The sequence below is a fragment of the Ixodes scapularis genome, unplaced genomic scaffold, assembly GCF_016920785.2.
Source record: "Ixodes scapularis isolate PalLabHiFi unplaced genomic scaffold, ASM1692078v2 PGA_scaffold3__209_contigs__length_174095766, whole genome shotgun sequence".
Lineage (NCBI taxonomy): Eukaryota > Metazoa > Arthropoda > Arachnida > Ixodida > Ixodidae > Ixodes > Ixodes scapularis.
This window is the reverse complement of record NW_024609868.1, coordinates 153,575,480-153,602,697: the sequence shown is the minus strand read 5'-3', so window position 1 is coordinate 153,602,697 and position 27,218 is coordinate 153,575,480. Positions and strand designations below refer to the sequence as shown.

The window sequence follows — 27,218 nt, the reverse complement described above, 5'->3', positions numbered from 1 at the left end:
AATGCGGACATCCTGTAATATTGCGTACATCAATTGCACAGGCCACCGTGGTATGCTGAGGAGCGCATTTGGCTTCTGCCGTCTTTCTGTCTTGTTTATCTCGGTTTGCAGCCTGTTACCCGTCCGGCCCTCCACGGGGCTTCGTCAGAAGTGATAGGCCTGGGTGAGTGCGCGTGCATGGGGTCGTCCAGATGTTGGAGGTGTGAGCTTTGTAAGGACAAGAGGAGACGCTCCTCAGATTCTCGAGTTCGATCTTGCAGGATTCTCTTGAGTGGAGTCAGTCTTGCGTGTGAGTACAACTTCTCCAACCGTGAGCGTCACGGCAGTTCGGCGATTACTAGCAGCGCCGTCCGGTAAAGCGCCTGAAGCTTCGCCTGCTGGGCCTTCGTCAGACGGCAATAAATCGCTCCGCATCTAGTCTTTCTCAATAAATACGGCCTGCACAAGGGTGCGTGAAATCTCCTTCGAGGCCCCTCTAAACTTTATGGCGATCTTCTTGATGAGATGCATCATTTTCTTTTATGTTTGAGTCAATTGATACATCGTCTTCGCCGCACTGCCCTTCTCGCTGACTGAAATACCGTAAATGCTCATCCAACATTCCTCGAGACTTGTAAGTGGCGTATTGCCAAAGTTAAGATTAACTTGATATAATATGTTTGTAATGCTGCAAGAATTGAATTTTCGCACAGCGACGATGGACCAAGATCAGTCAAAATTAATCAGTATAGTAAACGAAATTAAAAAGTACCAGGCAAAAATTGAGAACAAAATTACAAACATTGACAGAAGGCTGATTGCGGTACAATCTAAAACTTAGCCCAGTGACGCCAGTCAACAAGACTTGTGCGATTCGCGGCAGGTGACCAAGAGTCTCATCGATGAAACCTCGAGATTTACGCTTATTCAGGCTGAGGTGGAGGACCGTTCACGACGAGATAATCCTTTGTTTTACGGCTTGACGGATTCTTGCTCTGAAACCTGAAATCAAGGCGATGAATAGCTACTGAGTGTCGTCCCAGCCTCCCTGAATTTGCATATTTCCACGGATTCAATTTAACTCGCACATAGGTTCGGTGCCTTTTGAATTAACGAATGCACGCCAGATATCGTAAAATGTTTTTTTTTTAACGAAACAGAACATTTGTTTTTTCATGCGCCAAACTGAAAAACAATGGCAACTGTGAGCAAGGAGTACTCTATCGTTACGCGTCAGGCACGAAGAAAACTAGTCGAATTCGCCAAAACGTAAATCTGTTTTCAGACTGCCATACAACAAACTTTACAATAACAACAAGTCTTATGGTAGCAACCCTGTTGATGATAGCGTGTTTAAACTTGCCAGCCTCTCTGGGCAGCGTTGCCAGAGTCAGCGACGGCACAATGAAAGCGAATCATCACAAGCACGCGCTTCGCGATAGTGTAACGCGAGGGGCAGTGGACAGGCTTCTGTTAGCAAAAAAGAAACTTCCTTTTCTGTTCACCAGTATAAGGAGTGTTACATCTAAACGTGACATTTTAAACTTGGTCATTGACTAGTGTGATGCCGACGTGGTAGTAGGAAATGAAACATGGCTTTCCGCGAAGCTTGGAAACAATGAACTTTTTGAATGCATCAAACGTTTCAATGTTTATCAGTGTGTTAGAGGGATAAAGTGCGGCGGTGGTGTCTTGATTGCCGTGGCCGATAACCTTTTTTCATCTTCTGTAGATGTCGCAAGTAATTTAGCACTTCTTTGGGTAGAGCTTCACGCATTTTGCGAAATGTTGATCTTAGGTGTCTTGTTGAATATTTGCATGATGCAATTAATAGAATCATTCTACGATTTCCAAATATGCAAATTATGTTGCTAGATGACTTTAACTATCCAAATATTATCTGGTGGAATGCATCCTCTTATTCCAGTCTATATTCTACTGAATTGAATAAACTTCTTAAAAATGAGCGCCGATATTAATCTCTAATAAGTTGTAACTCAACTAACCCGAAGTACATCGACGGCATCGGGGGGCTTAGGTCGTGTTTTGACACCCGCACCTAAACTTGTCACTCCCATTTTTTAGATGCCAGGTTTAAGTGATCAATATTTGTTTAATCTCACGTTAAACATTTCCGTTTCTGGCAATGATAGCTACAGTACATATAATAAATATTGTAAGAAGGCGGAATTCGATGATATTATTCGTGAGCTATGTTCTTTCCTGAATGAGATTCTTGAAGTATTTAACGAGAGGTCTTTGGAAAATAACTATGATTTCTTTAAAAATAAAGGTACTTCTCTCACAAACACCTCATACCTCTGAGAATGTTAACATCATGCTGGAAATCACCAAGGTTCAAGCAGTCACTGAAAACGCTGTCGAATAAAAAAAGATCCTATGTTTCATTCCGCTAAGTAATCCGATTTCCTATCCCGTTGGGATATCTACCTCTCTACAGCAACTTATTAGAAAATAGCTCTCAATGAAGCCAAGGATTCCTATTGTAGTGAAACATTTTCAATAACCCTGCACAATTTTGAAATGTTGTAAACAAGAACAATAAATGCGTAATAGCACTAAGAACTTATGGCGACACAGAAATTCCCAGCGATGAATGTGCTCATATACTCAGCATTGTGTTTGCTATGGCTTTCTACAAATACAGTAACTAGTTATCCCGATTATGAATTTTCCGAGTTTTTCCCGACGGAACCAATGTTTATTGTCAATATCGCAAGTATAATTGAAAAACTCAAGATGTCGTTCTCTCCTGATATTGACAACTCAAACTCTAAATTTTTAACAGATACTAAAAGGTATAGCTCAATAATCGTGACTGAACTGTTTAAACAAATCATTGAGACAGGTTGCATACATGAGGATTGGAGTGTGGGGAAAGTAATTCATTTGCATAAATCAGGCGAAAAACATTGTTCAAATAACTCTCAGCCCGTGTCATTCCATGTAAATGTATTCCAATTGTCATCTTCCAAACGTTTTGGAGTCCGATTATGTTTTTTTTCAATAATGCACAGCACGGATTTACAAAGCTTTCTCATGCGCAACTCAGCTGTTGTTTCATATATCATCTACATTCCATCCTTGATCGTGAATCTCTGACGGTCTGCATACTCCTAGATTTTTAAGAAGTATTCGACAAAAAAATCCACGACCTACTTTTTCTCAAACTGAGTAAACTTAACTTGGAGGCGAACGTACTTGCACAGCTGCTCTATTTTCTCAGTCACCGGTCCCAGTCTGTCACCACTAATAATACTAATTCCGTTCCTTCTTCAGTTGACTCAGGTGCACCCCAAGGTTCAGTCCAGGGTCGTCCTATTTTTTTTATTGATACTAATGACATGCCAGCTGACACGCGTTCGTCTGTGTGCCTTTTTGACGATTACTGCGTGTGTTATCGGGAAATGAACACTGATTCTGACGTTCATGCTCTCCAGTCTGATATTAACCGTGTCTCTGAGTAGTGTGACTTGGGGAACTTCAAACTCAATACTAACAAAATTTATTAATATTATTATTATTATTATTATTATTATTATTGTTATTGTTATTATTCCGTGACCGGAAGTGCTTTGTTAGCTCGAATGATAATTCTTCTGCTACTTATGAGGCGACAACGTGTGTACCTCAAGGTTCCGTCCTCGGACCTCTTCTGTTTTCAGCTTTTGTTAATGATGTTTCGACTGTGATTCGTCACTTTTCATTTCTTCAGTACGCAGACGGTATTAAGATGTTTATGGAGGTACGAGAAGACCGGGACTGTGTTTTTCTACAGAGAGATGTTGATGCTTTTGAAGAATGGTGCCGTTAGAATGACCTCAAGATAAATAGCTCTAAAACGAAAGTCGTGTCGTACACTCGTAAGACACACAACCTTGTATTTCCATATGTTATTCAGACAGACCTTTGGAACTTATAAACAGAATCGAAGATCTTGGCATGGTGTTTGACAGCACCTTGCACTTCTCCAGTCATGTTGATTACATCGTGAACGCGGCTCTACGCACGCTCTGGAGTGCGTGCCGCATCACTAAAGAGTTAATTAATCCCCTACACATTTCTTATACTCGACAGTACATTGTGTAGACCACAGCTGGAATACGCCTCTGTTGTATGGAATGGAATTTGTGCCACAAATTCCTCGAAAATAGAACGGGTTCAGAACAAGTTTCTTTCTATTAATAGACATTGTTACTCAGCGCGAATTGTGCCCAACACTACTGATGTCCCTGTCCCAGTTCAGCGTAGCGTAGCACTACCTATCCTGCGTCGTAGGAGAGAACTTGCCGATATCTTATCTTTATACAAAGTTCTCCTCGCCGTCACTGATTGCACGGCATTGACGTCAAGAGTACCCTTAAAAATTCCTCTAAAAATAACAAGGCAAACTGCGTCCTTCTGCAATAGGCGTCTACTCAACCTCCACGATCCTGTGTCCGGCCTTGGGCATACTTATAGTTCTCCTTTTTCTGAAACGCTCGATCTATTTAACAATAACACGCTGCAGTTTGTAAAAACGTTAATGGCCATCACTTAAATTTAAACTGTATGCACTAACTTGCGGTGTTCACACCTGAATTCCACACTTTAGATGCCTTTTTTTTTCTCTATTTAACGATTGGTGGTGGCGGTAGTATCATTAAACTTATTGTGTGTTGTGGCTTTGTGTTTATTTTTGATATTTTTTAGTGGATTTTTGTTTTTAGGGCTTGTCCGTTGTGTGTGTTTTCTGTACTATTGCTGTATGCCCTGTTATGTTAACTCTGTGCACCTGTCCGGAGACCGGAAGGTTGTTCCTGGGCACGAATAAAAACATCGATTGATTCTTCTTTTTCTTCTTCTTCGTTGTTTGTTGTTGTTGTTATTGTTCTTCGTTGTTTGTTGTTGTTTTTGTTCGTTGTTTGTTGTTGTTGTTGTTCTTCGTTGTTTGTTGATGCTGTTCTTCGTTGTTTGTTGTTATTGTTCTACGCTGTTTGTCGTTGTGATTCTTCTTCGTTGTTTGTTACTGTTGTTGTTGTCCTTCGTTGTGTGTTGTTGTTCTTCGTTGTTGTTGTTGTTCTTCGTTACTGTTGTTCTTCGTTGTCGTTGTCGTTGCCGTTGCCGTTGCCGTTGCCGTTGGTCGTTGGTCGTTGGTCGTTGGTCGTTGGTCGTTGGTCATTGGTCGTTGTCGTTGTCGTTGGTCGTTGGCCGTTGGTCGTTGGTGGTTGTCGTTGTCATTGTCGTTGTTGTTGTCGTTGTTGCTGTTGTTGTTGACGAACAATCGCGTACTATCCGGCGACTACAGGGAGACTTGAACTACTTAGAGCAGCGGAGTCAGTCGGCGAACCTTTAAATCCACGGACTGCTATGCGACAAGGATGAAAACTCGGAACGAATCATCACCGATCTTGGAGGAAAATTAGATTTGCCTCCACTCCAAGTAGGAGACGTCCTTGCCATCCACCGTCTTGCAGCGACGCCCGGCCCTGCGCCCCCAGTTTTGATAAGGTTTGCGTCCGTGAAGGTGTCCGCGGCATGGATGAGCCGACACGTACGATTGAGCTCACTTCATAATTCAGGTCAACTTCCGAAGGTTTACTTTAACGAAAACCTTACTCGAGCAAACAGAGAATTTTCCTGGATGGCCAGGTCAAAAGCCAAATAAGCGCAATTTAAATATGTCTGGGTAAAGGGAGGATACATTTTGGCGAGAAAAGAACAAGGCTCAGCGCTAGTCAGGGCAAACACAGTCAACGACCTTGAGAATATAAGCTAGAGTAATGTCGACAAATTTTCAAGAATGTGGAGATTTCAAGGTTTTCAAACAGAAGCTCAATATAAAGAGTCACTTTTTTTTGTATTGCACGTGAACATTAGAAGCACAAGGAAATAATGGAGCCTCTTCAACCTTCTTGTTAAGGACGTGACAGCAAACACGGACAGTTTTGTACTTGCCGAGACTAATGTGTCTGAGGATTCGTAGAATCTGTTTAAATTAGCTGGCTATAATTCCTTCTGGTTTTCGCGGTCAAATGTGGGGGGTGGGGGGATCGCGCTTTGCATTAAGGACAAATGGCTGGTTTCTAAACTCGACATCTCTTTTTCCCATGCATCCACGCTTAAAATTGAGAATTCCAATTTTATGATTTTTATGTTACCTTGTTATAGACCTCCTTCGCAAAGCGTTAGAAGTTTTTTTAGAAGAATTCTAGTCTGGGGAAGCTGTGTGTCACAGTCGCTCCCGCCTGAAGGTTAGAGGCGCGATTCCCACTTAACGGTTCGCCCGCCGGCCTTCTACAACGACTGGGAGCGACATTTAGTTTTGTTAAGGACAATCAGCCCGCGCGGTTGGCGCGTGTGCCCAAGTCGGGGAAGAACTCAATTAGCTCACGCAGATACACATCGTTCGAATGAAAAAAAAAAATATTAAAGATATTTACAATTTCCTGTAATGCCGAATTAGAGCGCAGCTCTTGAGGAGGAGGAGAGAAGGGTACTGAGGGGAGGCTATGCCCCTCCTCCTCTCCTGCTCGCCTCCCATTTATGGGAAACTTTTCCGCTAAATTTAGCGGGGAAATTTTTCGATAAATCCTCAAAATTTATTTATTTACTTGGAAAGTAAAATGTATTTACTTCGAAAAAAATAGAAATATACATTACGAGGTTTGGCGCATAGGCAAAGACCACACACACGCACACGCGCACACACACACACACACACACACACACACACACACACACACACACTCACACTCACACTCACACACACATACACACACACACACACTCACACTCACACACACACACACACTCACACTCACACTCACACTCACACACACATACACACACACACACACACACACACGCATACTCAATATTAAAAACGAAAAAAAGAGAAAATGGTCGGCGCGCTACAGCATCATCAGAGTTGTAAAAAACCTACAGAATAATTAGAAAATCCGAACAGGCGGCGCGCATCAGCAATACTAACGTTCTGAATAGAATACGGCAATGAAATAAAATAACAAAGCTACGTACTGAGAGCATGGGAGATTAAACGTCCGCAAAAAGTCCGAACAGGTGGGCCTGACTCAAATTTGGTGTCGAAGGTACATCGTCGGGCTCTCGGCGGTGGTGAGCTAGCAGGAAGACAACAGCTGTGAAGGTCAAAAAGCCTCAGAAAGTATTGCGTCGCCGGGCCGCCATTCTCGCTGGCTTCACCGGGCTACCAACAGCATCTTGTCTTCTTGACTACCCAAAAACCTCTCCCGAAAAACTATCGGCTTCCCACGAAAACCGTGCCCCTCCTAGTCGGCGTATTTCCTGCCTTTGTTGGTGCCGTAGGCACCCCCCGGTGGAAAGGAAAGGGAAGAGAAAAACAAAACCGGGTTTCGACTTCCCGTTGGTCGCAACGCGAGGCGGCCCACTCATACTGAAAATTGGAGAAGGGACACGGCGAGCAGCACAAAGGCACACATAAAAAGATCGTGGGAGAGGCGGCCGGTGCCAGAGGTTGTGGCACTGTTGTTGCATCATTTCTATCTGCGATGTCGATTTCTTGATTTCGCTTGGCGGGAGTCCTTCGCAGGAGTTTGTTTCAGTCGCTCCGCACTGACGTTCCTCATTTCTCCTGGTAGGTCTGGGACAAAGTTCACCGTTTTCTGCGTGGTATCGGTGTTTATCGTTCCTTTCGTGGTAAGTGGTGCGCAATCACCGTGTTCCCCTGGCGGTGTGCTTGCTGTGCGTTTCCTGTATCAACTACGAGAGTGACGCGAGCTTAGGGTCTTGTAAAGTTGCAGGTGTTCTCCCTTTCTGGACACTTCAACCGTCACCAAACGTTTATTCTTTTTGCTTTGCGTTCAATGAGTGGCTGCGTCGCACATGTTGCTCGCATGTATCTTGCCGCAGTTCTTGCAAAGCTCCTCCTTGGGGCAGTGACGTTGCATGTGACCTTCTCTGTGGTAGCGAAAGCAGTAGAGCGTCCGCGGCACGTACTGCGCTAGGCTGCAAAACTCCACATTTTATGTCAATTTTTTTTTGGTCGAGTGGTATAAAAAGTAATAATTACGTACTCACTTTGACCCATTCGCCGCACGCCCAGATACATTGCGCTCTTGTAGTGCATATTCCTCGTAATTTCAGGGCCTGTTTCATCTTTTTCTACATTGAATCCGCCCCTGAATGAACCCCTCCTGTGGAAGTGGTGGGCCTCGATTCCTACGGCACCAGCTAGGGCTTTACTCTTGGATCCCCAACACCTTCACGACGCGTCTGGCGTGTCTGCGGCAGTGACACGTCACAGTTATAAGTTGTCGCGATGATTTGTTTTCATTGAGACGTAGGCTCCAAGCTTGGGGTTGGGCAACAACTTCATCAGTGTCTGGCCGGGTGCCTTCTTCGTTATGTCCATGATCAATTTCTGTCCCTGATGGCGCAAAAGGACCATTTACTTATCTGTATTGATACTTCCCTTGACTTTTCTTGTTTTCTGCGGGGACTTGTGTGACCGGCCTGCCATCTCCCATCAAAAGTCTTCGCTTGCTGAGACCACCTGGGCACTCGTTCCTTGTTCATCGAGTTCGTGCTTACGCTTGTTCACTTCCACAGCCTAGTATTTAGGTGCCTTGGCAGCGCGGAGTTCCATAGCGTTGTAATGCCTGCCGGTACGGCCGTCGGCCAGGTCGGTGAGTCCTGCTCGCCCAATCTGGATCTAGGCGTGGTCTGCCCAAACTGGCGTTCGGTAGCTGGCTAAAAAGGAGGGCCTTTCAAGCTTCGACCATGGGCGTTTATTTACCATAAAACGTTTTCAGATATTCTTAGTTAATTCCGCCAGACCTATCTCAATTATTGCAAGTTAAATTGAACTAGGTACTCAGCGTATATAGGGTGAGATATATTAAGCGATAAACTTTATACAAATATATTTACCTCGCATCCTCGTGTCAGGGCTATGAATAACAAAATGTAACACACTACTGAAATATTAATTGTGGCTGAATGATTAGTCTGGTCATCCAGCGTTATTATGGTAATCGCTTATTTCGGGAAATAAATGTGATTATATGGCTCAAATAAACAACATAGTTTTAATTTAGTACCTTTTTTGAAGTGTAAAAACAGATAAAGAATTGTATATCTCGTTGCAATGAATATCTCCGATTGGCATTTTTATTTTTATAGTCCGGGTATTTCAGGAAAGACTCGAAAATTCCTGGAAATGGGGTGCCTGATAAAAGTATAGACGCTTTTCCGTAACAAACTGCCGGTCACAGCGGACGTCAGGGATAGCAAATAAAAAGCACATACTAATAAGATAAAAAGTTCACTGGGTTGATAATAAATTATTCGCACTGTAGCTCTCGACTTTATTTTATTCAAAACTTTTCCAACCCCGCGGCTGCTATAATATATCGCATAGACAAAGCCTTCAGTGATTTGCAAATTATTTGCCGGATTATCCACTGTCCGTTGTCTATCCGATAAAATCAGTTCATGTGCACGCTCTATTGGCAGTCGCGGACGCGGACGGGCGCCTGGTTCTTTCTTTATGGTTGTCACTTGTGCTTCCTCCCTTGAACATGGGTATGCATTTTAATCCATTTTGTAGCAACAAAATATTTTCTTCAATTCGAAAACAGCTCGGATGTATTCTGGGATGACCTATTTTTTTTTTTTTTTTATCCTCGTAGAAAGGCCTTATGTTTCGTATATCTGTGTCCTTTTGAAATTTAGTTGCTATGATAAGACAATTTTAGTACGATTCTCTCTTTCTAATAATGACTGTTTGGCGATGCACGTTAGGCTAACCAAGTAGAAACTAGATAGAAATTATACTGAAAGGCCAAGCGGAGGTCTATATTTCGGCGCTAATGCATTGGGTTAGGACATTCGCGCTCGTATATTAACTTACGAAATATGCGACGTGAGACCTGCTTAGCCCGACCGCACAAGTTAGTTTCTTGTAGTTTGTTACATATCATATAATGAACATTAAAACTATAAAAACTATGTTTCCAAATGTATTGTCAAAGCCAGCTCATTGTCTAAATTAAGGAATAATGTTGAAATACTGAGGTCATAATAATATTTTATTTCGCGTTTTTCCTTTCTGCTAATCAAGTACACACATATAAAGTCGCTGTTAGTTTAGGAAGCTCAAGGTACCTTCAAGCGCATTATAGCGTAGAAATAGTGTCGATAATAAGCGACGCCCGGTGTTTCTTAAGCTGTCATTGAATTAGCTGTCATTATTATGCGCTACATTTTCATTCTTAAAATTTCTTCTGGAATCGTCGGATGAGGATCAGTGTTTCCCAAAATAAAGGTAATATAAAAAGTATGCGCGGCGGCACTTCGTAAATTATGAGAAAAACATATAAAATAGCGCAACAGAAAGACAAGGACAAGAAGTATACAGGACAGGCGCTATTTTGTATGTTTTACTAAGATGAACCAACTAGCCCAACAACGTACCCTAGTAAATTATGAGTTTCTCCCAGAATTTATGAGATGAAGTAGACACAATAACCACCACGGGCACACCACGAAAAATGGCATATCAGAAGTTGATAAATAATACCAGGTTTTGAGCTTTAAGAATGGTACATCGAATATCCCACCAGGAGAAGTGGTCCAGGCAAACGTTTCCGTTATTCCATCATCTCTACCACTCTCGTAGTAATTATGCTTTAAATAAAGGTGGCTATGCTTAAAATATCATTTTAGCTCAGAACCAATGGTGTAAATACATGTAGCAGGCTATCTTTAAGGTTAATACTGTGTTGAAGCATGGTAAAACTTGACTCTTTTCCTAGTCAAGAGAGTATTTTCTAACTATTATACTTACAACCAGAAGGGTACCATCATTAATGCGGACAGGCCAGTCGCCAGCTGCAGGTAGGACCAGCTGCTGAGGTAGTACGCTAGCAGTGGTAGAAGGAGCAGCGGAATCGTGTATCCAATCCCAAACCCGACGTTCATCATCATGCGGAACTTCGGAGGCATTATTTCCATCACTGAAAAAGTATTGGTCAGGGTGAAACAAAAACAAGCAAAAACAACGTACGTTCATTGGACCCGAAGAAGAAGACGGAGAAGAAGAAGAAAATAGATGGTGCTATGAAGAATTACCGAAGATAATTACGATATTTTACAAGGCGTCATTAGATACGCGTCAACGGAGACATGGGTACATTACCACAAATGCGATATTGGTGCCCACGGCATTGGCGCGTTTGGAGAACCATGGGCGGTTCTCCAAGAGCGTATGAAACGAGGATCGAGACGAACGTGTGCTCTGCTACTTTTTTATATGGCGTCCTTCTCAAACCCTCGTGTCCCTTGACTGACTTTGTTCATTTCTTTTAGTCACTGGACACGAAACCTTCTCGCCTAAGACATATTGTCAATATCGTGCCGGCGCCTTTGAAATCCTTTCGCTTCTGCTAGCCATGGCGCTATTGCTCCAGAAGAAGCTGGTGGTCCCCTGCCTGCGACCACGCTGGGTGTTGTGTTTTGCATCACAGTTTGTAGATGTCTGGTAGTGCGACGTAATGCACCGTGTTCAGTGTGCACTAGGTACCACAGTGGTTCGCGGATGTACTGTACACCACTCCTTGGTGTGCGGCTCCCACGAACGTTCAGATTGCTGATCTAGGTGACAGTTCAGCTTTGTATCGTGCTTAGTGACGATTGTTGTAATGACTTGCCTCTTCGGCTTTCACGTTGTGACGCTGTTTGTAGCCAGCAGTGCAATTCCAGTTGGGCGTCAGAAGTTGCGGTGATAAGGGAACTGTAGACGCCAGTCGTCGCACAAAAAGTTCCGCTGGCAAATAGCTCTTCTTCCCTGGCTTAGTCCTGTTAGCCAGGAGTGCTTGTGCAGGGTCCTTATACTTCTTAAGCAGGTTCTTCGCGGTTTGGACGGCTCTCTCTGCCTCGCTGTTGCTTTGGGGTAGTAGGGACTTTACGTTACGTGTCGCGCTCCCCACTTGTGTAAACCACTTGAATTCGCTTGATACGACTGTGGTCCACCGTCAGAACAAATGACCTCTGAGATTCCAAATCGTGTGAATATTTCACTAAGTGCTTTGATGACGCGTTTTGATGTCCTCTTCTGGAGCTCCTTAAGCTCAAAGAACTTGGAGAAGTAGTTCATAACTAACAAATAGTTTTTCCCATCCAACAAAAAAGACTCACACCGATATCTTTCCATGGACGTTCGGGCAGAGGTGTCTGAATTATGGGCTCTGCACCTTGTTGCCGGAACGTTTGGCAGGTAGGGCATAGGTTGATGTAGTTGTTGATCTGTTGACTGATGCCTGGCCACTGAATCGAGTCCCTCGCTCGGGCTCACCGTCTCACGATGTGCTGGCGCCCACTGTGCAGGCGTTCGAGAATGTCTTGCCTCAGTACAGGTGGAATAACAAAGTCCGTTGTTCCTCACCAGGAGCCCTTTAACTGTGGTGAGTTCTGATGCCACCACGCCATACTTCCTTACATCTGGCGGTAAGTTTGTGAGTACATGCCTCTTACTTTTGCAGTGAAGCATGATCCGTGCCGTGGTCAAGTTTTACTCAATTCGAACCAGAGTTTGTCGAGTATTTGAGATGGCGCAGGCAAGAGTTGCAGTGCTCAGAGCTCATACTATTTTATTTGGGATTCCTTCTTGTATGTGCGGCCTGCTTGGGATGCGCGGAGCTTCCGCGATAATACATCGGCGGTGCGAATCTTCTTTCCTGGTGTGTGAGATATTGTGGTCGTACACCAGAATTCTCATCCGCAAGCGCTAAAGACGTGGCGTCATCTACGCGTTTTCCCGCTCATTTTAATCCAAGCGACGATCAATTTAATCCCGGGGTCACTCAATTTAATCCAAGCGCCGTACAACTTAATCCAAGCGCCACACAATTTAATCCCGGGGTCAGTCAATTTAATCCACAATATATATATGCACTTATTGTGTTCAGTGGTCGTGTTTCGCTTGCACATTTGGTAACTTAGAGCGATTGTTTATACAATTTGAATTTTTGGGGGGCCACTGATAATTTCTTCACTAATGTGATTACTTTGAGTTACTGGTCCCACTATTGACGAGGCTTAATTGATATGTTGGTTACTCTTTTTTAGAGCGCAGCTCTTAGGCACCCGATTGCGGTTTAAGCGGCGTTGGCGTAACTACGCGGTTCATGATGGGTAAATTCCCCCGGTAAATTTAGTGGAAGAATTTCCCCGCTAAATCTAGCGGAAAATTTTCCCTGCTAAATCTAGCGGAAAAGTTTTCCAGATAGATTTATCGACAAATTTGCCCCGCAAAGTCTAGCGGAAAAGCTTCCCTTGAAATCTATCGGAAAAGTTTTCCCACTAAATTTAGCGAAAAATTTTCCCTGCTAAATCTAGCGGAAAATTTTCCCCGCTATATTTAGCGGTAAATTTCCCCCGCTAAATCTAGCAGAAAATTTTCCCAGCTAGATTTATCGGAAAATTTGCCCCGCAAAGTCTAGCGGAAAAGCTTCCCCGCTAAATCTAGCGGAAAATTTGTCCTGCTAAATCTAGCGGAACATTTTCCCCGCTAAATTTAGTGAAAAATTTTCTCCGCTAAATCTAGCGGAAAATTTTCTCCGCTAAATCTAGCGGAAAATTTCCCCCGATAAATTTAGCGGAAAATCTTCCCAGCTAGATTTAGCGGAAAATTTGTCCCGCTAAGTCTAGCGGAAAAATTTTCCCGCTAAATCTAACAGAAAATTTCCCCGCTATATTTAGCGGAAAATTTTCCCCGCTAAATCTAGCGGAAAATTTTCCCCGCTAAATCTAGCGGAAAATTTTCCCAGCTAGATTTATCGGAAACTTTGCCCTACAAAGTCTAGCGCGAAAGCTTCCCCGCTAAATCTAGCGGAAAATTTTTCCCGTTAAAGTTAGCGGAAAATTTTCTCTGCTAAATCTAGCGGAACATTTTCACCGCTTCACAGACGCTAATTTTCCGCTAAATCTGGCTGGGGAAACTTTTCCGTTAGATTTAGCGGGAAACATTTTCCGCTAGATTTAGCGGGAAACATTTTCCACTAGATTTAGCGGGGAAACTTTTCTGCTAGACTTTGCGGGGCATATTTTTCGCTAAATCTAGCTGGGAAAATTTTCCGCTAGATTTAGCGGGGAACAGTTACCGCTAGATTTAGCAGGAAAAAATTTTCCGCTAAATTTCGCGGGAAAAAGTTTACACTAGACTTAGCGGGGAAAATTTTCTGCTGGAGTTAGCGGGGAAAATTTTCCGCTAAATCCGGCTGGGAAAAATTTCCGCCAGATTTAGCGGAAAAAATTTCCACGAGATTTAGCGGGGAAACTTTTCCGCTAGTCTTTGCAGGGCAAAATTTTCGCTCAATCTTGTTGGGAAAATTTTCCGCTAGATTTAGCGGGGAAACCTTTCCGCTAGATTTAGCGACAGAAAAGTTTCCGCCAAAATTAGCGGGAACGTTTTACACTAGATTTAGCGGGAAAATTTTTCGCTAGATTTAGCGGGACACATTTTCAACAACATTTAGCGGGGAAACTTTTCCGCTAGACTCTGCGGGGCAAATTTTCCGCTAAATCTAGCTGGGAAAATTTTTTCGCTAGATTTAGCAGGGAAAATTTTCCGCAAGATTTAGCGGGGAAATTCTTCTGCTAAATTTAGCGGGGGAATTTACTCATCGTGCACCGCGTGGTTACGCCGACGGCGACAGCGACGCCGACGCCGCTTAAGCTGAAAACGGGTGCCTAAGAGCTGCGCTCTAAAAAGAGTAACCAACGCATCAATTAAGCCTCGTCAATAGTGGGACTAGTAACTCAAAGTAATCACCAGAAACCGGATTTTAGGCAAATGCCTATTTTTTTCTTTGCATTCGTATCGCCCCATTTCGATATATGAGCACGAATTGGAGGTCAAAGATGGCTTTTATGGTGGTTTTATAGTGCCTATAAATGCCTATTTTGGGTGTTGGTGCCTAAACTCCGATAAATGCCTATAAATGCCTTTTTTCTCAAATTGGCGCCTAAAACAGCACTATGTAGCGTCAAGTTTCGCTTTCGAGTGCAATTTGATACCTTTATTCATTCTACCTGGAAATATTTACTGTTCTGAATTTTATGGGTTTGAACCTGGTCCTCTTTTTAGCATTCCCCACCCCTCCTTCCTTTGCGCCGGTGCAACCGGAGCGGCGGCTTCTGCATGCTTTACGGCTGGCTTTCCCGCAGGACTTGGCGGTGGACGCACAACTCTACTCCCCAGGGGAACTATGATACCGTCAGGGGCAAAGGAAGTGATGGGGAAAAATTACGCCCACCTCCCCTCGCGGGAACCCTATTGTGATGCAACGCACCTGGGAGGTTCCATTGGTGTTTCCGCTGGGTTGATTCTCTGAAGGAACCGTCGCATCAAGCAATCGTCGAGTACTGCGAGAACCCGTCGTCACACGATGGGGAACGTGGCTAGAAGCTGTTGAGTACTACAACTGCTGCTTTTCGGACATCAAGGCCGTGATCAACGGCCTTCCAATTGACGAGAGTGTTGCAGTCACAAAGGCTCAAGCTGCCCTCTCCGTGAATAGCATTCCAGGAGACCTCGCGTACCTTTGCGCCAACTTCACGTTCTTAGCGGATTCTATCAAAAAACTTGAAAGTGCGGGAGAAACTCCGGTTACGAACGTTGCGCTAATTCTCCACGTACAGGAAAGAATCGCCACCGTTCGCGAAGGACCCGTCGCCGAAAAGGCACGTGCGAAGCTGCAATCGGTCTTGGACAAAAACAAGGGGTTGTCTGACCTTAAAGAAGCTTCAGACGTCCTTGCTGGTGAGCACTGTAGGATCCCAGTGTCAATTAACCCATCGAATCTTCCCAAGTATAAGTACGCACCAATCACATCTGTCGACGTCGAGCGTTCGTTCTCCGCGTACAAACTCATTCTCAGCGACAAGAAGCACAATTTTGAACTCGGAAATCTGGAGATGCTGGTAGTTAACTATTGTTTCTATAATTTTCATAGTGATTCTTAAACTAGGTTCTGCGTTCTGTGCAAACACAATTCTTAATATTTATATTTCGAATGAGCGTATGTGTATTTGGCAGTGTTGAAAGGTCTTGCCTGTATAATTAAGGTACCTGTAGAAAATTGCTAAAGTTTGTACGTAAGTTCTCACGTAACAACATGTTAATTTCTTAACAAACCTTGTCTATCTTGCATTTATTATTTTTTTGGTTTATTGTAATTTAATTGCGTCAGGCAGACATAACTTCGCGCTTTTATAAATCAGTATTACCATATTTCAAGTATTTTTTCTCCTGCCTGTTTCACAATATGCGACGCTTGAGTGACTTTCGCATCTGAACATGTATGTAAGCAATGCGCTTGTGAAATTAAGCCAATTAATCGCCATTAGCCCTGAGGTATTACGGGGCAATTCCACGTCTAATGTCAATGTATAGATTTTGTTATGAGAGAAAAATAAAGAATTGAATTGAATTGAATTGAACTGTTACTGCCATTGTGGCCTCATAGCAATGACATTTTTGTATTTCCTGTCGTGCTTACAGTTCGCTCACGTCTTCACTTGAAATTATTAGCATTTATCTAAAAATTTATTGGGCCTATTTTATTCTTTTTAGTGCCTAAAACGTTGTTTTTGCCGCGTATTTTTGGCGCCTAAAACGTGCTTTTTAGTGCCTAAAAATCCGGCCTCTAGTAATCACATTAGTGATCAAATTCTGAATTGCCCCCCAAAAATCTAATTGTATAAACAATTGTTCTAAGTTACCAAATGTGTAAGCGGAGCACGACCACTGAACACAATAAGTGCATATATATATTGTGGATTAAATTGACTGACCGCGGGATTAAATTGTGTGGCGCTTGGATTAAATTGTATGGCGCTTGGATTAAATTGAGTGACCCCAGGATTAAATTGGTCGTCGCTTGGATTAAAATGAGCGGGAAAACCTGTATTATTGTCTTTTGGTTGAGAACAATGGTACCAGCAGTTCGTGGTTCGTTTCAACGCGAAATCTCAGTCCTTGTAGGTGCATTCGCAAGTGTTCGCACGCCCAAGTGAGAGCGAGCGCCTTTTTTGCTACCTGAGCCTATAATTGTCCAGTTTCCGTCATGGTCGAGAAGCGTAAGCCATATAAATCTTTTCACATCTTGGTTTCTTCTGGCATACATACCGAAGTTCGTACGATGACGCATCTGATGAAAGGGTGATCTGCCCATGAGGGTTGTTGTAAGCGGGGACTGGAGTTGAGCGAAGTAAGGTCTTGATTTGTTGAAAGGCTCTCTCTCTTGTGATTCACCCCAATACCAACTTGCGTCGTTGTGTAGTAAGTCCCTCAGCCGCCTGGTTTTTTGTGTCATCATCCGTACAAATTTCTCCAGATGGTTGACTATTCCTAGAAAGGAATTCATCACCTTCAGGTTTTCAGGTGCTGGCAAGTTGGTCAGAGCTGCTGTTTTCTCTGGGTCAGCTGTGATGCCTGCGCTGTCCAGGATGTGTCCCGAGAACTTAAATTTGTTTGAAAATTGACATTTGTTATTTATTAGGGTGACTCCTGCGTTGCTTAGATATTGGAGTACCTGCTTGAGGTTCCTGTTCTTGCCTGTCAGTCCCGAATGCCAGTATGTCGTCCATGTGACGTACTTAACCTGCTATTCTTTCAAGAATCCTGAGCGTGCTTTTGGAAAACAATAAGGCGCCGTTGAAATACCAAATGACAGTCGGTGGAACTGCAAGCGTCCTACCGGCGTGATGAAGGTTTTCAGTTCCTGGGATTCGGGTGCCAAGGGAATCTGCCAGTAACCCGCGTTTGCGTCCAGCTTGCTGAAAATGCGCGCTCCAGCGAGCTTTGCCAAGTTCTCTCCAACTGTAGGCATCCTGATACACTCCTGAATAACCTGGTTGTTGAGCTGTGCGTAGTCGCAGTCGCCGTGCAGGAAGCGCGTCGAAGGGTTGAACCGCTGGACATCCCAGTAATGTGCAGTGGAGACCTTCGGCAACAAAAATTTCTTCTGGGTCCTTTTGTTGTTTCATTGTATTGACGAAATGAACTGTCCAAGTGTGGAAAGGCGTCATCTTCCTGCCATGAGAAGTTTCTTGCTGGAAACCGTCAGAGTACCCTTGACATGTTCATCGTATTCTGTTGCTGGAATCACCGTGACATCTGAACCGGTGCCGACCTTGAATGTCAGCACCTTTTGTTCACTTTTGACTCTTACAATCCATGGTTGTCCATTTGTTGATTGGAGCACCCGTCTCATGAATAGCTCTTCCACGGTAGAGTGTCTTTCCTCCCGTAGTTGCTTGAGCGTGCGTGTGTTGGACGGTGTCTTGACATGCAAACCGCCTGAAAATGGCCACCTTTTTGCATCCATTGCCTTTATTCCCGTAGCTAGGCATTGCACCTTGCTGTTTCAGGGTGCTGCCACACCATCTGCAGGACCTCGATGTGTTTGAAGCTGTCGGTAGCTTTGGATGTTTGCGGTGTGGTGCACAATAACGGCCTTCTCAATTATGAACTTCGTCGACGTCGGCACGCCCTGCTGACGTCGATGTTGCGGAGTTACGAGTCGCTGCAATCACCCCTTGTTGCGTTAGTCTTGCGTCGAGTTAAAGCTTTTCACTCAACTTCTTGTCTAGAAGGCCTACGACTAGCCGATCACTGATCAGGTCTTCCCTGAGGCTTCGTTAGTCGCAGTTGCCTGCCATTCTGTGCAATGAATGCTTCTGCTGTTTAGTACGCCACTTCTTTTCTCATATTAAACTTTGGCCGTTCAAATATAAAGTTTGTATGAGGAATGAAGTGGGCTTCAAACTTTTCTTTAACTGTGTCGTAGACATTTAGCTCGTCAGCTGACAGTTTGAGCGAAAATAAAACGTCCTCGGCCTCTGGTCCTATAGCGTTGAGAAATGTGTTCACCTGGGTCGTTTGGCTACGTATATGGAGCCCGGAGATCATGCGATAGCGTTCCCATCCTGCGATCCACCTCTTTGCTTAGGCCTTTGAAGTCGAGCTTCTCCGTAAGTTCAACGGCAAATCGGTTGCTGAACGGAGCCCGTCCCGCTGGTGCCACGCCATCTCCCACTTGAAATGGCCCGGACTGGTTTTGTCCCGTCGGTAACCGACCCCAGGTGTCCTCCAGGTCTCGTGGTCGACCACTTCAGAGCTGCCACCCTGTCGTGTACCGTGGGCGACCTCCAAGAGCGCATAAGACGAGGATCGAGAGGAGGGTGTGTTCTGATTCTTTTTTTATATCGCGTCTCTCTCAAACACTTTTGTCCCGTGACTGACTTAGTTCACTTGTTTCAGTCGCTGGACACAAATACTTCATATCTAGAAAGTTTATATCTCAGAAAAACATAAAAAAACATGTTTTATTTAATATAATATGGTAGGAACACAGTGTTTAAAGTAACATGACATTGCCCACGCTTCATCTCTAAAATGTTTTAATAGAAGTTAAACACCGTAAGGTAACTCATGCCAAGGGGTTAAGTGTTCAGATCCTGAAGATTTGTTAAACGGAGTAGATAATTACAGTTTTGATGACTGCAATAGCATCCTTAGAGGCGTAAAAGAAATATGGTAAAAACGTTTGGAACCCCTGGTAGGCGCAATATTAATTAGAACATCAAGACCCAGCACTGGTTATAAATTTTAGTATACGAAAAAAATGACGCAAATGGGATAAGGACAAGCAATGATTATATGACAAGTCAAGTATTGTACGTTGCTAAATGTTTGGTATAGTGACATTTTGGATCTATGTTTTGCTTCGAGATAATTCACAACTCTTCATGAGTCTTTTAAGGTTTAATGATTTTGATAGAATCCTGTTTCTCACGAAGTTATTTGATTTTCTTTTTCATCAAAGAAGTATAACTGCTGGATGTTTTCTACTCCAGCTGACATACGTACACATGATTGAAAGAGTGTAGGATCAAAATTTTTTTCTGTCGCACATTAGAACCCTATTGTTTTCTTATGAATGAAGAGGGGATATGTTTTGTCCTTCATAAAATGTCAATACACCATTAGTAATTAGTCTTCACGAGAAAGTGACTACATATTTGCTACGGTCTAAATAGCATCAACAAATTAGTCACTTTAGCTCAGTATTGCAGCGCGGCGTCCTCATCATCCCAAAGCATTAGCGTAGCAAAATTATTGCCTGAGAAGATAGATCTTTTCACTTACACGGCTGCTCGAAGCCTGTAAAACAAAAGCTCTGCTTTCAAAACCCAAGAATAATGGGGCTTACCCCGATTTCTTCCCATTTTTATATAAAAGAGAATTTTACCAGTGAACAGTCGTGTATTACTACTTCGTAAAGCACGTAATGCACTTTTAAGGGCACCAGCTTAGAGGTTGTGTAGCACTGTCTAAATATCTCATGTACGTCGCGAAGCATTGTCTTGCTATCACGAAGAAAGAAGTGCCTTGATCAGTATGTTTATATGCTTTCGTTTTGGTTTTTTTTTTTCACAGTGGGGATAGTTTTTGTTTAATAGAACTTGAGTGCTGAGTATGTAATTTTGGTAAAACGACGCTAGTTGAATCTGAGCAGATGGGTTGAGTTAAACCAGAACACCTGATCTATAGAGAATCGCATGAATAAGAAGAATAATAGTATTATTTTTAAAAAGTGGACCCTTTTGGAGGCACCTTAAAAAGTCTGCGCCAGGGGCAGTACGTTGTGGCCACAGGCAACGTTGACCCAGGACGAAGCGAACGCGCAAGTAGACACAGCTCGTCAGATTACGGGCGCAAGCGATATCTTACACAAAGAAACAGTGGTGGCTTGGCAACCGGCAATCCCAGCGGCGAGCAGGAAGCGTCCGGCGTTGAACCACGCGATTCCAGGGGCAAGGGAAGACAGCGACCCGAAGACGAATACAACCAGGACACAGGTGAAGAAGGTCGGCTTTCGGCCGAAGCTGGGAATCACAGCATGGAAGATAATAGAAAGCTTTAATATTGCCTAAAGAAGCAAACGCCAGAACTGTGCTTTTGCGTTAGCGTTGCGTGCTCCTCGTAACGCAGGCGCGTCGTCAACATGCGCCAATCCGAGGCCCCAGTTCTGGCTCTGCACACGCGCAGCGTTGAACTCACAACACTAACGCAAACGCACCATGCTTGCCTTCCCTCGTATTCATAATACTAAAACTCACTATTGACGCCCATATTAGACAGCTTTATCATACCGTTCGCCAAAGCTTTGTGCACGCAAAGAAATAGCGTCGTCGCCACTGCGCACCGGGTGAACCGAAACCGCGTCTTTAATTGACGCACGGCTACGACGCTATTTTTTGCTGTGTACACAAAGCTTTGGCGCACGATATTCTAAAATTCTCTATTCTTCTTATTTATTCAAATATAGGTAATCTGCGCTGGCTTTATATAAGTACACTCTAAGCCAGCTAATTTAGATTAAAGTGCCTTACATAAAAAGGGGTACTTAATGTTTTTTGTAGTATCTTTTACAAAATCTTATTAAGTCCCGTCATCGCCTCTCACGCACCTGCCTTGTCTTAGTAATCATTCACTGCTTCATTTTGTTTTAAATGTTCCAGGGTCCCGCTCTCTAGTGCAAATGAAACAGAAATTCGACTATGCTAGAACTGGATTTGCAGCCATTAATCCTGAATTGAGTACTTTTTTAAGTGATTAAGAGTGGAATTGTTCCAAGCATTCAGATAACAAAATATCTGGATGTTTACAAAAATAAAAAAGAACAACTTTGCTTTCCTTACGAATAGTTTTGTTCCTGTACGGACAGTACGAAGCTGCACTCTTTCCCTATGGTTGAACCGGATGCTCAGGAGACTCAAAAAAAAAAAAAAAAAAGAATGTTTCGTTGCAGAAAAGTTATCTGCGTTTCCCAATCAAGACCACCGTTGGGCAGCATATTACTCTGCTGCAGAAATATAGAAAACGTTGATTGCTAAGGCCAAGCTCCGTTTTTTTATAATGCACCCTACCGACCATGTTGCGCAACAACCGTCAACGATTTTGGGACATTATAAACCCTTCTGAATGACCTGACGTATTGCTAAACAACGATGATGGTGAAATTGTTCGTAGTTCGTGATGATGGCAAAATCGCAGCGGCGAGTCAGTGTGCATCTGTGGTAAACGAATCATACGCATTCATCTTCAAATTTAACCAATGCTTCCTATTTAGATGTTCCTCAAGAAATTTTGTGCTATTAGTTCTATTGACATAGAATGTGCCAGTATCGTTAATATCATCGCCAACCTTAAGCTATCGTCATCGATTGGAACTGATAATGCTAACTCGATGTTTCTAAAAAAAACCACTACGTATTTCTCTGTTATTCTAACAAAACGATTTCGTCAATCACTCAATCTCGGCATCCTTCCAGAAGACTGGAAGGTGAAGAGAATGATTCCCATCCATAGAGGAGGGGGACAAATCCAGCCCAAGTAATTTTCGACCAATCTTCTTAACAAGTGTCCTTTGCGAAATTCTTTAACCTATAATCTATTCTCATCCGGTTAACTTTTTAGTTTACATTTATTCTTTTCTGCTGCCCAACATGGCTTAAGAAAACTATTCTCATGAAAAACCCAGCTATTAACACTTACTCATAACATTCAATCATCCCTTGCTCGTTCATTTCCTGTTGACTGCATCTTTTTGGATTTCTCTAAAGCATTTGAAAATGTTTCATAAAGGCTCGTATTGTACAGACTCAGTACCCTTAACACTGGCACTGGTGTTTTAACTTAGATCAACTCGTTTTTAAGTAACCGTTCTTAATTTGTTCACGTTAATGATACTAACTCGTGCTCCACTCCTCTGACTTCTGGTGTCCCTCACGTTTCAGTACTTGGCCCACTTTTGTTTTTGGCATATTTTAACAACCTCCCTTCACATACCTCCTCCCTAGTTGGTGTCTTCACAGACGGCTGTGTCATCTATTTTGAGGTAACTAAAGATTCATATGTTCTTTCACTCCAATTTGATCTTGACATTGTTTACCGTAGGCGGGATCAATGACAATTGAAACTAAATATTTACGTGTGCAGGTTCATCAAAGTATCACGTCCAAATAACACCTGCCCCTCGTGCCACATCAAAACTGTTGCACTGGAATCTGTTGCTCCATATAATTATTTTGGTGTTTATATCGCCAACAACCTCTCATGGAACATTCACACTGAATACATAATTAAAAATGCTAACCGCATGTTAGGCTTCCCGAAAAATAACTCCTCGCTACCCCACAGTCCTTAAAACTAATTTTGGAACATTCACATTGATTATATAATTAAAAATACTAACCTATGCTAGGCACCCTGAAAAGGAACTTCTCACTAGCAACACTGTCCTTCAAACTACTCATGCGCAAAACATTTGTTCGCCGTAGCTTGAGTATTCTTCTATCTGGGACCCCGGCGCAATGCTTTAAGCATCGCTAGAATCCGCTCAAAACCGCTCTGTTCTATTCCTACTACAAAACTATCATCGCACATCCAGAGTAACAGCAATGAAAACCAACCTCAGCGTGCCTGACGTCTCCCTCTGTAGAAAACATATCTCGCCTGTGTTTATTTCATAAGATCTACCACCAAAATCAAAGCCTCCGTCAGCATGTATGAAAACAACCATCTTACGTCTCATCGCGTGTTCATCATCAAAATAAAGTTGGCATCCCCCACTCTCGCACATCACACTTTAATCGGTCTTTCGTACTCATGACATTGCTGAACTCAAATCGACTTCCCGCACTGATTGCCAGAATAGCCGAGAGCGCAGTATTCAAAGCTGCACTTTGCGAATATACTTTTGAGTGTGGTTAACAAGGGTTTGTTTCGGTTAACAATGTTCCGTTTGAATTTTATGCTTAAATGCCTAATTACTGTTTATACTTGTGTGCAGTTAGGCGTGTTTTTCCACTCCCCTCTATATTGCCTTTGGGCCCTGAAGGAAGAAATAAATAATTTATTAACCAGTGGTGTATTGTAAAACTTTTAGTGTAATTTCCGAAAACAAATAAAAAAGTAGTGAACCCAACTCCACAAATTATTCGGTTATTAACAACACCAAAACAAAAAATCCTCTGTCGTAAAAAAAAAGAAAGAAGAAATATTCAGGTTATATTGTTCTACTTAGAATTCCACCCACGAAACACTAGAATTAGTGTGTTCCGATCACTCTGAAAAATCGGCACCCTTAGCAAAAAAAAAAAAAAGCTTTTAGCAAGATCATTATTGTGTACAAAAGTCCTTAAAGGCAGGAGTTGCAAAAGAAACTGCGCCATTTTGAAACTTCAGTACGACACAATAACTTAATAAGAAAGATAGTGTTGTGCCTCACAAACCAGTCAGACATTTCTCCAAAACCAAGGACTCCAACAAGCGCTCCAGCCATGACGATGCTCTGCGCCAGGGATCGGTGCCAGCCTCGGCTACATACGAGATCCCACTGCAAAGAATATTACAATAGCAATACTAACTAATTAATTGTTTATGTACACAATGCTAGGCCTGTAGAAGCAGGAAGTCTTGATGTGGAGATACAAACTTGTAACATTGAAAAGATTGTAAATTATTGCATATTGTAAAGAGACTGTTTGTCCCATACAATGGAAAATGTACGAGGAAGGGTACGCTCGAATTAAGCAAATTTATTAAAAGAACACATCCATATATGGTAACGCCAAATCGCCGATTCAAATTTGTCCCGTGGAAGAAGAGTCCTGACTGCTCTACTTGCAGGGAAGGATAAAATAAAGAGGGGTGTCTTTTTCAGAGAGCAGACACATGAATATTCGCAGAGCTTAGCAGCGTAGGGCCACCAATTTTTCAATGAATTACTTTGTGTAGAAATAAGGTAAATTCGAGTCTACACGAGGATCAAATGACTAAACATGCCTTTCCAAGAATGTAATCGCAGTCACAATTACACCTGCACAAGATATAAAACGGTTTTGTACCGATTCTATTTGAGGCGCATCACAATTCGTCACCGATTTCCATACCACGCTACTGACCGACATTTTGCACGTACCATGCAGAAAAACGACACTAACTGCACAACGATTTGTAAAGTCCCATGTCAAACAAGGTAAAGGTACCAACGTTCAAATGAAAAAGCTGGCAATCCGTGAACATAATAAAAAAAAAGGTGTTTATCAAGCCAGATAAAAAAGTCACGAATCGCTGCAACGCGTGCGATTTAGCAAACCTGAGAGAGTATAATTAAGTATAATATCCGTTTCACTTCACGTCGTACTGTGGCCTGCGCGGCAATTCGATGTATCCAATTCAACAGTACTAAAATATCATGGTCTCAATATTCGCGCCCTATTGCTCTGCCCGATTACACCGATCTCGCAGAGTATGCGCCCCAGTGCTGGGCTTTTTTTTTGTGCGTAGTTTGTTGAGCCGGCAATATCAAAATCAGAAACTGAAGGAGTGCCGCGACGATGCACTTTTAGAGTTCCCCGATAGGTTGGATTTGAAGTCGGCAAGCTGGCCGACATGCAGCCTCTGTCGGTTATGAAGGTACTTTTTGCAATCGAATCAGCGATCTTGGTCGGCGTGGATGGCGAGCGGGCACTGCTTCAGCTATCACCAAAACCGTCTTTATCAACCGTATTTGGATGGCCGGCAGTGAGAAGCAAAAACAGGAGCAGATTGCCCGCCATTATTTGTTTTCACCATCGTTTGGATGAGGCGCTCGTCGACGACGTTCTACCAGTCTCCGCTGAGCATCGAGGAGCACGTGATATTGGCCGGGGCTACTTAAGCGCGCAGTACTCTGGCTTCGTGGGATCTGGAGCCGGCGCGCTGGTCGACATGCAGCTTAAACCTTTGTTGGTTACACAGGTTAGTGCCAATTTGACTGCACGGTCTGCTGTGGCCTTTGCCCGCCTCGCAAATGACAAATGCTAGTAATCATCGTCGCGAACGAATGTGCGAGCGCTTGTCTCGTAAACCTTTCCACCTTTTTGCAAATCGAGTGTTGGACGGATTCTTCTTTTGTTACTTTCGGGCGATGTAGATCTCAATCCTGGCCCTTTCACTGAGAAAGAAATGTAAGTTCTCAGAGGTTTTACAAACTGGTCAGGCATCAATCATGACTAAGTTAGCAACTATCGATACCATGGCGGAGGTAAATGGTAGGCTTTGGTTAACCAAGGGATGGGTAGAAACTATAAATAGTGTCGGAACACACAAATATTATAAGATTGCTTGATCAACAAATATCCGACTTGCGAAGGAAAAACGTTGACCTCGAAAACAGAAGTCGAAGGCAGAATCTTTTATTTTTATGGAATAGACGACAAAAATTACTTGAAAACGGGGATTCAGTCAGAAAGCTTGGTTAAAAAATATTTGTAAAGCTAACCTGGGGATCAATATGAAATTGGAACAAAGGGCACAGCGTGTTGGTCGATACAGTGATAAGTTAAAAACGGCAATTGTTGTAATTTATTTTTCATGGAAGATACTGGGCGTTCTCATAAGTGCTAACAAGTTTAAGGAGTCATCCTACAGTGTGAATTACAATTATTCACCCGATACCTGATATATGCGGAAACGTCTGTGGGAATATGGAGAAGCTAAAAGAAGCAGCCAGCAATAACAAGGTCAAGCTAAACTTTGATAAAGTCGTTATTAACGGAAAGATATTCATGAGGAACAAAGGGAATAAAAGGAGGTTGTTTCATTTCAGAAACAATGACGCCCTGGGAAGGGAAAGAACGTATATGCAGTGACCTCGTTGCTGTTGTAGTAAACTGCAGAAGCATACTACAAAAACTGGATGGATGAATTCCCTGGTCTGATAGATACTGTTCATGGCTGACATAGTATTTGGCGCCGAATCGTGGCTGAACCTGTCTATCGCGGATAGTGGAGTGTTCCCAAAATAAATCATTGCTTATCAGAAGGACAGGCCCCGCCAGGTAAAGGGGTGCGTTTGCTAATTCACTCTTCTCTTAAGTCAGCTATGTTACATCTTGATATCGACAATGTTAAACTAATTTGGTGCTCAGTTACTCCATCTGATACCTCGTGGTATCAGGTTACTCTAGGGGACAATCTACCAACCGCCGAATTCAGATCTAAAAACGTTAGTCATTGTTTGACATTGTTTCGGATTCATCCCGGCAGCCTATCTTGTTAGCGGAATACTTTAACTTACCTGATTTAGAATCGAATGAAGACGATTGTGCATGCAAATCTG

At 43.1% G+C, this 27,218-nt stretch overlaps 1 protein-coding gene across 1 annotated transcript in view; it reads right to left on the bottom strand.

Moving 5' to 3' along the window:
- Positions 1-27,218, bottom strand: part of LOC8028121 (organic cation transporter protein) — a 46,378-nt gene that overhangs the window by 16,935 nt on the left and 2,225 nt on the right. Inside the window, exons 2-4 of the mRNA XM_029969346.2 lie at positions 24,346-24,449; positions 20,780-20,934; positions 10,829-10,997 (exon numbers count right to left, since the gene is read on the bottom strand). Of these exons, the coding sequence (XP_029825206.2) occupies positions 10,829-10,997; positions 20,780-20,934; positions 24,346-24,449 (428 nt within the window). The remainder of the gene's footprint in view (positions 1-10,828; positions 10,998-20,779; positions 20,935-24,345; positions 24,450-27,218) is intronic.